At 38.6% G+C, this 13,873-nt stretch overlaps 1 protein-coding gene across 1 annotated transcript in view; it reads left to right on the forward strand.

Annotated features, from left to right (window-relative positions):
* MYH15 (myosin heavy chain 15) overlaps positions 1–13,873 on the forward strand; it is a 150,288-nt gene that overhangs the window by 76,248 nt on the left and 60,167 nt on the right. The window contains exons 27-29 of the mRNA XM_041748566.1: positions 687–777; positions 2,781–3,170; positions 11,711–11,837. Of these exons, the coding sequence (XP_041604500.1) occupies positions 687–777; positions 2,781–3,170; positions 11,711–11,837 (608 nt within the window). The remainder of the gene's footprint in view (positions 1–686; positions 778–2,780; positions 3,171–11,710; positions 11,838–13,873) is intronic.

Raw genomic sequence — 13,873 nt, forward strand, 5'->3', positions numbered from 1 at the left:
AAATTTAGAAGTATGCTAATATTAAGTGTAAATGAGGAAGAAGAATCTCAAACTGCTATTGGAGGGCAAAGGGCAGGGTTATATATTTTTAAGCACGCACTTACACTTGCCCCAGAGATTCCCTGCTCAGTATCCACTCTAAGGAAACACTCACATGTGTACAAGGGGGCATGGATATGAACAGTGTTATTTATAGAAGGAAAATATTGGGGAAAACTTAAGTTCTTACTAATAGGGAAATGGATAAATAAATTACAGCATGCCTAAGTCATGGAATAGTATGTCACAGTTAATTTTTAAATGAAATAATTTACGTGTGGGCCAACATGGGAACACCCCCAAAGTGTCATTGGGCTAAAAATAAGTTATAGAACTATAAATACAGATGCCACATTATGCCTTTCACAGTAAAGAAAGTGAAACTATTTCTACCAATATATAAACACAAATGTATGTCAATACTTAGAAAAATGTCTGGAAGGATTCACACCAAATTGCCACTGGTGTTTATCTGTAGGGAAGGAACAAAGATTGGGTGTCATTGCTGAGGAGGTTCCAGATAAAGATATAATAGTTAAATTTTTACAATGAGAATGAATTCATGTGTCATTACTATAATTTTAAAAATATTTAAGCCAAATGTTATCAATCTCAACAATTCCACTTAATACGTTTGTCCCTCACAGGAAAGAACTAGAAATGAATCAGATGAATTCAAAGGTGGAGAAGGAGAGAAGCCTGGTGGCTCAGCTTCAGAACATGGTTAAAGAGCTTCAGGTGATTGTTTATTCAAATACCTGTGGGTAGCTGTATATAGATTCATGGGTGATAACAAACGCTTTGCCAGGGTGTCCAGACCCTTAGCCAACTATGGATAGAGGCAGAAGAGAGCAGTGGTTAAGAAGGTAAAGTGTGGCATTCCCCAGATAATGTGATTCAGGAAAATTACTTTTTCAACTTAGGCTTTCTTATCATAATAACAACATAGATAATTTGTTGAATATTTGCAGTGAACCAAACATTGTGCTGAAAGCCTCGGTATTTATTTTTTTGGTTATTAATCTTCCTGACAACTTTGAGCTAATATTATTAAATGCAATGGAACATTTAAGTGGTAAGCATAGAACCTGATCCATGGTAAGCATTCAGTGTTAGCAATTTAATTTTTTATAATGATTAGTTTTTGTGATTAACAGGCAATTCTATTTCTGTGCTGAAAATCTGTTTTATATCTACTTGTAGTCTCAAAACATTATTTGATAATGGGAAGCTATTTATAAGTTTTAGATCATGTGGCTGTTTTATACTATTTGACCATGTTCTAGAGTAATATAAATATGTACGGATACACACACACACACACACACACACACACACACACACACACACATCCAGCTCCCTACGTATGCTGTATGCATATACATCTGTATGATAGATGTTTTTCCTTTGGAGCTAAAAATTTATCTCAGTAATGTAGCCATTACTCAAAATAATTTTGAGCCTCTTTCTGATAATTATTTTCTGAGACATTTCGAACCAAATAAGAAAGCCAGTCTCACTGATTTATAGGCATGATTTCAAACACAATATTAATCTCCAAGTGATTATCTATCATATTCACCAGGCTTGTCTTCAAATGATACTTGACTTTATCCAAAATAAAAAGACTCAGAAGTTTCAATTTATCCAAGAGACAAATACTCTTCCCTTGATGATTTTTTAAAAATGCTCTGAAGATTATTTCTGAAGAAACATTTCAGAAATGTTTGGTTTAATGATAGTATTGTTTGGGATAAAGGTATTGGATCCCAAAATAACTAGTGGGAAGGGAATCGTGTTTACTTGGATGTAGAAGTCATACAATTTTTAGCACCTTTTCTGTCACAACTCATCTACAGATCTGATAGCCTACGTATTGGCATGATCTAGAAATCCACATTTTCTCATTTCAAGGAAAGGGAAACACATTCTAAAATAGATTCTATCCTTTTCTACCCCTATCCTAACCTATGCCTAATTATACGAGGTGATAGTTAATGAATATCAGTGGCTTCCCTGAACCACAGTGACGCTATCGAGATTTGTAGAGCCATTTGCCCTTATGCTAAAAGGGTTTTGGGCTCTGAGAGTTCTTATCACTAATTTTCTTTATGTAATAATTTTGCCTCTAATGGTATCAGATTACCATTCACGGTAGCAGCCCGCATTCCTCCACCGATTTTAATTTGTTACTTCAGATCTGGTAACTTGAAGTCACCTGCTAACTAAGAAGCTAAATAACCAAGTTTGTCAGAATTATGTGTAAAATTACACTGGTGCTGTTTCTTGTGAGTGAGTTGCTTGGACTCAGAGATATTCTATCCATCAGATATTTTTGTGCAAGTTCACAACAATTGAGATTGGTCAGCTAATTCTAGAAGAGTAAATATCGCATATAAAATTCATCACGTTAGTTTTTATTAACTTGCTTTAAATTTTTTTCTTGTTATATGAAAAATGTTTCCTATTGCTTTGGAAAGTGCTCTTTACTGTACTTTCCCCTCCATGTATAGAATTTAATGAAGATGCTCATCACCAAGGACTGGAAGATTGGGGCAACTGCACATTTGAATTCTGGTCTTTGTACTGGTTTGAGGAAAACCATTTAATTTCTGTGTATTCTATCTTCTTTATAAAATTACTTTTCTTAGTGTTGAGAAATGTACAAAAATTCAGTAAACTCTTCAATATAAAATATGCTACAAGTGCTTAGTAAAAGTCAAAATTATTTATTGTTGCAGGTACAGATACAAGGTTTAAAGAGGGAACTGGAAGTTGAAAGGACCACTCGAGCCAAGGTGGAGAGGGAGAGAGCTGACCTCACTCAAGAACTGGAAAACTTGAATGAGAGACTGGAGGAGGCAGGAGGCACCAGTTTGGCTCAGCTGGACATAACTAAGAAACAGGAAACAAAATTCCAGAAGCTTCGCCGAGACATGGAAGATGCTACATTGCACTTCGAGACAACTTTGGCCTCTTTGAAGAAGAGACATGCAGACAGCCTGTCTGAACTCCAGGGCCGACTTGAAAATTTACAACAGATCAAGCAGAAATTAGAAAAAGACAAGAATGACTTGCAGCTAGAAGTGGATGACCTCCTGACCAATGTTGAACAGATGACCAGAGCTAAGGTAAACATCTCCAGGTCCACCTTACGGACTTCAGAACATGAAAGTAAGTAGGAAAGGGAAAGAAAAAGAAAAAGAAACAAGATTGGTGACTTGAGGTATTTGCTAACGGAGGCTATAGTTCTTTAGATTGACTAGACCAGGCTTAATCTCGGTTGACATTGTTAAGGTCACATGGCTATTACCTGAATGTAGCCTGACAGGAGCCTCAGGTTTTATTGGAGTTCCAGTCCATATGTCTTGTGGGTCTTTCTGGTGATGACATAAATAGGTAGGCTGAAAAGTGAAGCCACTAGTTATGAGTTGTGTGTCTCTCTTGAAGAACGGCTTTGAGTTGGGAGCATTCCTTGGGGGTGGCTCAGACACTCTTGTGTTTGTCTCAGTGAATGGTGGACACAAAGAGCTTTGCTAAGAGGAGAGACCTCCTCCCACCTCCATCTTCTCTGGCATTTCTTTGACCAGCCAGCACTTAGAAGGAAGTTTCACCACATGTTCTTTCTTCACTGAGCCCTTTAATCCATATAGTATAAGCTCTTACATCAAATGACTGTATCATCAGATCATAGGTAATGACCATCCTAACTTCTGGTATTTGAGAGAAGGCTTCCTTTAGGTCAGTCAGAACAAATACAAGTATAAAATATTTTATTGAGCTTTGCTTTATTGTGTTTCACAGATATTGTGTTTTTTTTACAATTGAAGGCTTGTGGCAACCCTAAGTGGAGCAAGTCTATTAGTGCCATTTATCTAACAGCATTTTCTCATTCCATGTCAAGGTTTGGTAATTCTCACATTTCAGACTTTTTCTTTATGATTATATTTATTATGGTGATCTGTGATCAGTGATCTTTGATGTTACTATTGTAATTGGGGGCACCAAGAACCATGTCCGTATAAGATGGCAGACTTAATCAATTAATATGTGTGTTCTGATTGCTCCACCGACTGGCCATTCTCCTCTCTCCCTCCCTCTCCTTAGGCCTCTCTATTCTCTGAGACACAGCAATATTGAAAGTAGGCCAGTTAATAACCTTACAATGCCTTCTAAGTGTTCAAGTGAAAGGAAGAGTTGTACATCTCTCACTTTAAATCAAAAGCTAGAAATGATTAAGCTTAGTGAGGGAGGCATGTTGGAAGCCAAGACAGGCTGACAGCTAGCTAGGCCTCTTGTGCCAAATGGTTAGCCAACTTGTGAATGCAAAGGAAAAATACTTGAAGGAAATTAAAGTGCTACTCCAGTGAGCACATGAATTATAAGCAAGTGAAATAGCCTTATTGCTGATATGGCAAAAGTTTTAGTGGTCTGGATAGGAGATCAAACCAGCTACAGCATCCGCTTAAGCTAAAACCTAATCCAGAGCAAAGGCCCAACTCTCCACTTCTATAAAGGCTGAGAGGAGTGAGGAAGCTACAGGACATGTTTGAAGCTAGCAGAGGTTCATTCAGGAGGTTTAAAGAAGGAAGCTGTCTCTGTAATATTTCGAGGTGAATCGGCAAGTGCTGATGGAGAAATTGCAACAAGGTTTCCAGAAGATCTAGCTTATAATTCATGGAAGTGACTACTCTAAACAAAGAAACTCAATGTAGACCAAAACAGTCTTCTATTGAAATAAGATGTCATCTAGAACTTTCATAGCTAGAGAGAAAAAAGCAATGCCCGGCTTCAAAGGCAGGCTAACTCTCTTGTTAGGGCCTAAAGTTGAAGCCAATGCTCATTTGCCATTCCAAAAACCCTTGGACCCTTAAGAATGGTGCTAAATCTACTTTGCCTGTGCTGTAGAAATTAAAAAAGCCTGAATGACAACACATATTTGAAGCCCACTGTTGAGACCTACTGCTTGGAAAAGAAGATTCCTTTCAAAATACTACCACTCATTGACAATGCACCTGGTCACTAAAGAGTCCTAATGAAGATGTAAAACAAGATTCATGTTGTCTTCATACCTGCTAACACAACAGCCATTCTGCAGCCTGTGTATCAAGGACACATTTTGACTCTCAAGTCTTAGGATTTAAGAAATACATTTTTTAAGTCTATAGCTGCCACAGATCGATCAGTGATTCTGATGGATCTGGACAAAGTAAATTGAAAATCTTCTAAAAAGCATTCATCATTCCAGATTAAGAATATTCTACATTAAGAACATTCATGGTTCTTAGGAAGAGGTCAAAATATCAACATTAATAGGAGTTTCAAAGAAGTTGGTTCCAATCCTTCTGGATAACTTTAAGAGGTTCAAGACTCCACTGAAGGAAGTAAACTGAAGATGTGGTAGAAATAGCAAGAGAACTAGAATTAGAAGTGGAGCCTGAAGATGGGACTGAATGATTGCAATCTCATGATACAACTTTAACGGATAAGGAGTTGCTTCCTATAAATGAGCAAAGGAAGTGGTTTCTGGAGACAGAGTCTACTCCTAATAAAGATGCTTTGAAGAATGTTAAAATGACAACAAAGGTTTACAGTATTACATAAAGTTAATTAAAAGCACTAGCAGTGTTTGAGAGGATTGACTCCAATTTTGAAGGAAGGTCTACTGTGGGTAAAATGCTATCTGACAGCATCACATGATACACAGAAACCACTTATGAAAGGAAGAGTCAATTGATGTGTCAAAACTCATTGTCTTATTTTAAGACGTGGCCACAGCCACTCCAACCTTCAGCAACCACCACCCTGATCAGTCAGCAGCCATCAACGTTGAGCAAGATCTTCCACCAGCAAAAAGATTATGTGACTCAGTGAAAACTCAGACAATGGTTAGCATTTTTTAGCAATCAAGCATTTTAAATTATGGCATACAGATTTTTTAGACATAATGCTATTGCACAATTAATAGACTACAATATAGTGTAAATATAACTCTTATGCATACTGGGAAACAAAAAAATTCACTGACTTGCTTCTTTGTGGTATGACCTTTATTGCAGTGGTCTGGAACAGACCCTGCAGTACCTCCGAGGTATGCCTGTAGCCAGCATCACATTCTCCTCGTGAGCAGAATTGGTACAGGTATCTGGAAAAGAGACAAACCAACAATAAAGCTCAACCTGCATGTACCATAGCCAGAAAAAAATACAGCATTTCTTTAGAGAGATTGAGTGGCTCCTAAAATATTTAGCATTAACTCCCTTTAAAAACCATATTAAGTAGAAAGAAACACAACCACCCTGCTCTTCCTTCTATTTCTCTCCATCATCCCTGCCAGCCCACCCCCAATTATCTTAGAATATAAATCTCGTAAGGATTTAAGTCCTCTCTCCTCTGTCTCTTCTGTATTTTGCCTTTTATTGGGACTCATCTCTCTCTCAGCAATGAAAGCATTCCTTCTCCATGCCCTGTAGCCTTCAATTGCTTTCCTCAGCCCAAATGAGCCTCTAGAAGTCCTTACTCTTTATAATCTACTGTGCCTCTTGTTAATCTCAGGAATTTTTCTGTTTCTGCACATCTTAGTAGGAAGTCAGTCATAAAACTGTTGATAGGTTCACCATAAATCCATACTAATTAGATATGAATTTCATACTTTCCAATTTCCTCTAGAATTCCATTGCTTCTCAGAAGTTCTTTATTCATCTAATTCACTTTCTGTTTTATTTTAAACAAAATCCTCCCTCAGATTCTAACCCTGACTTTCTAAATCCTTTTCAATAAATGGTAAGACCTAACTGATAAGATCAAGACCTTCTCTCTTCACCTTATATTTTCCTTATGCTCATCCATTTCTTTCTTTCTCGTCCCAAAGAATAAAATATTTTTCCATGTAACCATTATTCACCCATTGCAAAAACAAATCAAAATAGGAAAGACTTTTCCTCAGATACCGGGAGGAGGAAAACAAAGTCTATCCATATCTGCCTCCCTCTGTCTCCTTGACCGAAGAGTAGTATTCCATTTATCTATTGCTGTATAACAAATCATCCCCAAATCTTGTAGTTTAAAACAGCAATTTATTATCATCTCTCTTGGTTCTAGGGTTGACAGACTTAGCTCAGATGAGAGTTGAGACTGGAGTCATCTGAAGGTTTGTTCATTCCCATGTCTGGTTCCTGGGCTGGGACAACTAACTAGAATGACTGGGGCCTAGGCATAAATCTGTCATGTGGCTAGTTTCCTCACAGCATGGCAACCAGGGGGGACTTGGGCTTCTTAAGAGGTAATTTAAGGCACAAGAGCAAGTACTATAAAAGACCAAGACAACAGAGCTGCAACAATTATAGTGAGGCAGACTTACAATGCAGTGGAGTGATTTACAGGGTAGGGAATCTGCACAAGGTGTGAATACCAGAGAGTGTGGTTCATGGAGGGTTCATCTTTTGAGGCTAGGTCCAGGTGATGTGTACACCTCACTACCTCCTCGCTCCTGTGACCCCTGCAGTGTCTTTTATTTCCCCTGCTTTTCTTAAGAGTATTCTCTTAGGTTGTTCTTTCAAAATCAGTAATGTCTTCTTTTCCTCAAATTAGCATGTCTAAAACCAAACTCATCACCTTCTTCTGAATCTCGGGTTTCTTCTGGACATTTCCGTCACAGGCACCCTGTTTCTTCCTATCACCCAGGCTATAAGCCTATAGCTAATTATTTATTTCCTCTCTTGTTCTTTGCTTTCCAGTCAATTCTTGTAGCAGGCCAATTCTTCACTGTCTTACAATTTCCTATTCTATTCCCACAAATAGGTAGGACTTTCATTACCTTTTAACTGGATTATTAAAGTGGTTTCCTAGATTATCTTTCTCACTTTGAGTTTTTCTTTTTTTCAATTTATCCTATATAGTATCTATATGAATATTTCTAGACAAGCTTTATAGAATCACATCCCTGCTTAACAGTGAACTTCAAACTGCTGCTTTTCAAGGTACACCATGACCTGTGATCTGAATCAGCCTGCTCGGCCAATTTTAGATTCTATTACTTTGTTTCATGGACGTTCTATTTCAGCCAAGTTAGAATGTTTGCCTTCCACCAAATATCCTTTGCCCACCGATAAGCCCTCTCCCTGGAATGCTCAAGTTCAACTTTCCATATTAAAACTTTATCTCTTTCAGAAGTACTGTAGCACTTTTGGGATCCCTCTTGGATTACTGCATTATATAGTCTTTTAACTCTACTTAAATAGAAAGCATCTCTAAGGCAGAAACTAGGTCTTATTTTACTCTCACTACATGATATGCGTAACTTGCGTCTTCAAGTATTAGCATTAACTTTTATGTATGTCTCTAGGGAATTCTGTGGCTCAGGGGCTAAATGACTACCCAAGGTCACACGGTCATGGTAGAGACGAGCCTTGACTCCCAATTCTGTTTATGTTGGTGGGTGGCCGCATTCTGCTGCTGCCTTAAATATTTCTTGGTGGGATAAATTGATTCTGTTCACTCTCATAGGCATATACATTATGCTAAAATTTTTCTTGAATTGTTTATTTCATCTTTTCCTGAATTATAATGCCAGGAATGCCAATACTCAGTGGTACAGTGGAAGCTGAAGCATGTTTAAAGAGTATATTATGCTGACAGAGAAGCCCAGGGAAATTTAGAAGTTATAGGCAATCTCACAATTATCTTGATTATTTTGAATTCCCATTGGTTCCTGCATTTCTGGGAGATGGCATTTTTAGGCAGCATTTTAAGAATCAGCTTTAAGATGAATGTACATTATTCCATTAACCTCTTCTTTCCTGGTATGAAAATTTAGTGCCTGTCCTTATGCTTAAATTTGAAGTTCTTTTGAAAGTACAACCCATTTGAATGGTACATCCCTGTGTAGGTTACCTTTAGAAAAACAATTGCAATGTCTTTTGTGGATCCTGCTTACAAAAATACATTGTAAATTGAAAACGATCTGCCAGTGGTTAACATTGCCTAGGAATACCTACCATTTGAAGCTATGCCTAAGAGCAAGTGTCTTTTCTGTCTGCCCAGGTGGTTGCCTATTCTGCTGATATGCAGAACCCCAGCTGGGCTTTACTACACACAAGTCTCTTAAAACCTGGGGGTTCTCTGGCTCCTTTGCTTGCCGTTTCCACACACCATTGACTAAGTTGTCTTATAGAGCTCTGTGTTCTTTCACCGTCAGCAAACAGGTGCATAGCATAGAATATTCCGGGCCATAAACATAAGTGCCATTTCTCACACCTGGATGTGTTCCTTCTGTCCCAGCTAATGGGTCATTTATTATTGGAGACAACATAAAATGAAGATGGTTCACACAGCAATCATATCTTTATCCGGTTTCCACCAGCACTCAGGATTCATGACAGTAGGAGCCAACGAGGATGTCAATGTACCATTCCCTTTGTCATTCCTACTTCATATAACAGATACTTCAGAATCTAGTATTTAACTTTTTTCCTCATTGCCTCTGCACAGGCCATTATCAGTTCAAATCCCAATTCCAACACTCCCTGGCTGTGTGAATTTGAACAAGGTGTTTAGCCTCTCTGACTCTATTTTCTCATTTATAAAACAGAGTCAGTATGAACTCTTAAGGGATGTCTTGATGAAAAGAATGAGTGTGCCAACTTTGTCAAATTATTTTTAGGAGTGAGAGCAAACCTATTCAACATTTAAAAATATAACTAGAACTTTCAGACCATCTAAAGATGGCTACATTCATCACTACTATGGCTTTTTTCTAGTAGCCAGTGGAGAGTGTGGATAATTGAGTGTGCCTGGCATTTGGCATCAGGGCTCTAACCTATATGATGTTGATGGCATTGTATGAGAAACTGGCCATCAGACCTCTACCAAGTTTGGTTACACAATCACCAACAAACCTGGAACATATTCGAGCTTGAACTATGTGATATTCCTCTTCAGCCTCTAAATGGGCATGAATCTGATTTGGCTCTTCACTTGTTCCTGATCAGTGGATAATACCTTGACCAAGTTAAAAAGTAAATTTGGGGGCTGGAGCTTATAAGGAAAGTTTGAATATGACCTCTAAGTAAACTTTAGTGGGCATGTTGGCCAGTCTTTCACTAAAGCAATAATTTGATTGTCTTAGATGTTTATTAAGTACCTATTTTGTGTCAAGCACCGTATACTGCCTTGGGGTTATAAGAAGATGTAATCCAGTAGTTTTTCATGGGGAATTTAGAATTGTAACTAGTGTAAGCTTGAAGAAAATAATCTTCAACACAGAGTTGGCTCTAGTTGGAGGTCTCCAAGGTTTTTGCTGATTCAGGAATTTCCCAGAGGACTAAACCTGGCATCTTTTAAAAGCTCCTGGTCCTTGGCCATTGCTATATCACACAAATTGGGTTGACATTCAGACCGTTAGGCTCACCACCAGATTTTATACACATCACCATTTTCTTGGAATGCCACTGATGTAGTCTTTTCTTTATTAATTCTTCCTTTTCCACAGCACTCATCATAGAAACAGATCTCATGGGACTATTGAATGGATTGAGATTTAATATATGTAAAGAGCAAAACAAACAGCTACCTATAGGACTATGTAATTATGGAACCATCAATGTTATTTCTGACCATATTAATAAGAAGGATGCAAATTACAGCTAGATAAAGGGGGATACAACAATTTTGCATCAGGCAGCTCTTTATCCTATTTAAGAATCTTTTTTTAAAAGATTTTATTCATTTATTCATGAGAGAGACACAGAGGCAGAGACACAGGCAGAGGGTCCTCGCAAGGAGCCTCATACAGGACTCAATCCCAGGACCCCAGGATCACGCCCTGAGCCAAAGGCAGATGCTCAACCACTGAGCCACCCAGGCATCCCCTGTTTAAGAATCTTGAGTCTCAAAGTCACTAGCATTAGTTTCCAGAATGTGGCAGAAATCTTATGGTTAGATTGGTTACTTAGGTAGAAATACAAAGGCCGAATGGCATATCCTTTTCTCTAAGCACAAACAGCCCATTCTGAGAAGTTGGAGTTTTGAAATGAAGTGTTAACCCAACAGGGTTACCTCGAGCCTGCAGCCTTAGTGACCCAGAGGGTGTAGTTGCCTTGACAGTTCAAATGTCCATTATTAAGCTCAGGTCTATCTACTTTCTCCTATACTGCTTGGTCAGCCCTTTGGATTTCCCTTCTTCTTCCCCTGTTCCCCCCTCCTCTGAACGTCACCAGTTGTTTATTGAGCTTCTTGAATGTGCTCGACACTATTCTAGGCACTGAGGGGTTATCCATGATCAAACAGCATCTCTACTTTCATGAAACCTATTCTAGTGAGAGAAAAAAATGGTTAAATATATAATATAACGTCAGGAAGTGATTATGTGCTTCATTAGTATTTGGCATGTTCCCTTCTTCAGAAGAACAAAGAATTCTGGAGTGTCCCAATACCCAGAGAGTTGGGTTCCTATATGACACCTATAGCCTAAGAAGTGTGGGCCCCTTAAAGGCCCAGAACTTGAATTTATAGTGTTTGCTGAAATTAGAAGATACAGTTTCCAAAATGTTAGCTGTGGTCTTTCAGAGGAGAGCACAAGGATCCCAGGAACCACACCTCCCTTTCTTATGCAGCTAATTAATTCATCATGGACTCTATGACCCCTGTCCAACCCTTCATTCTCAACTCATAGGCTAACTCTGAGAAGCTCTGTAGTCTGTATGAAGAGCGCCTGAATGAAGCAAATGGAAAACTAGATGAAGTGACTCAGTTGGCAAATGACCTGAAAGCACAGAAGACAAAGTTGTGGAGTGAGAATGGTAAGTGAATGTGCTGCTTCGCTGTGAGTGAGTCTCAGTCCCAGCAGCCTGGTGGAGGGATGACTGAGATGATCAATCAGTCACTGAAACAGAGTGAGCATTTAGAGATTCTAGGGGAGGAATGCAGCCTCTGATTTAACCTTGTCCGCAGATATGCTCTGGTCTAGTGAGGGTTACCTCTGTGCTGCTTTGGGAGCTCTGCCCAGCTCTCCTTCAGGAAGGAGAAATGCAATATGCAGTTGGATGAAGCAACTGTCAAGATCAAAGGATGGCAGGGCTGTCCACACAGCCTGTAAGACATGGCTTTTTATAATGTCGACCTCATTGAAACAGGCATTTTTTTCTAATTTTCAATAATAAACCCATACTTTTTTTTTTACACTTAGTAAAAGCCATTGTCTGTACAGTGGCCTACAAAGGCCACGTAATTGGGTCCCTCATTATCTCTCTGACCTCTTCTACTACTTTCCCCTTCTCTCATTCTGCCTTGACTATGTTTTTAACACACCAGGCACACTTGCATCCTAGGGTCTTGCCCTAGCTTTTTCCTCTGCCTGGAATACTCTAATAATTCTCCAGAGACTTAGAGATGAGGGTTAATCAAACAGATATCTGGGGGAGGTCAGTATAGGCCTTGTTGAGAAGGCGACATTTGACTGTTCTCAACCCATTTTCTCTCTTTGCTCTTTTTTTAATAGTATTTAATACCTTCAAACAAACTACATACTTGAAATGATAAATGTGCTTATTTTTCTATCTCCATCTGCAAGAATGCAAGCTTCATGTAAGCTTTGTTTTATTCATCGATGTATGTCCATCATCTAGAACAATGCCTGTCACTTTTTGGTGCTGCACAAACATTTGATAAATAAAAAGTAGAAAAATGTCCCATGGTTACTCTCTGCTATCAGCTTCTATTGATAGGGTTTTTGTGTGTGTGTGTGTGTGTGTATTTTATGGATTATTTTTCCCCCCAGTATTTTACATTGTGGCAATTTATTTGAGTTTTTTCTTTTTCAATTTGTCATAAATTTGTGTGTAGTTTTTTGGGTTTTGTTTTTGTTTTTGTTTTTTTGTATCTTGCAGATTTAGTCATTTGTAATGGTTGCTTCTAATCCACAAGTAGAGGAACTATAGTTTACTTAAACTTGTAACTTGTCTTGTTTCTCTGCTATGAACAGTATGTGGCTAGATGTTTCTCTGTAATTAGAATTATTTTTAGGAATATATTCCCAGAGACCAAATTCTTGGATCAATGAAAATAAACAATATTCTTGATGCCCAGAGGCACACACTTTAAAAAGAGAATAAAGACCACTTGGACTATATCACATTCTTCTGCTAATGGGCACCTGTTTCTAGATGCTACATCTTGAATTAAAGCTAAATTAAAATAGGCAGCAAAACTATAAACCTAGAAACCCAGAAGAAAGTAGTTTTGGTTCTAGCAGAGACACTGAATGGGACCCTGTAGTGGGGGAAGGGTGTATGACACTTGGCCTTGTTACAAAGCGCCCGATTTGACCTCTGCCATTTAGGATGTGGTCTGTGGACTCCGCAGTCCAGTGACAAGATTGAAGAATACCCATATGTTGGGTCCTGAATGATGTGCTGTACAAAATTGTGATAGGCACTGCCTACCTCCCCCTAGTTATTGGCATTAATTTTCCACTCACTTTTTTGATGAGGAAATTAGTGGGTAAGTGAGTGAAGTGAAAGTGGGTGTGAGGTGATAATTCTGCTCAGGATAGAGGACCTTTTTTTCCTTTAATTCTTATTTTTACCTTTTGACTTGGTGTGAATTAAAATTTAAGTATATACCTATCCAAACCTCCCCTCACCTCACTGGGTCTATGCTCCAGATTTTTTGCTGCTTTGTTGCCACTACCACTAGTCTCATGCCCTGCCCTATCAAACATATCACACTCTGCTTTCAAAGCCGACCAGTGGTAGACGTGATCAATTAAGCCATGTTAAATGAGTACTTGTTCTGTAAGATACGTGATATGTCAGTCTCAACCCCCTAGTGGATTGGC

This window comes from Vulpes lagopus, chromosome 1 (genome assembly GCF_018345385.1).
Source record: "Vulpes lagopus strain Blue_001 chromosome 1, ASM1834538v1, whole genome shotgun sequence".
NCBI classification, from domain to species: domain Eukaryota; kingdom Metazoa; phylum Chordata; class Mammalia; order Carnivora; family Canidae; genus Vulpes; species Vulpes lagopus.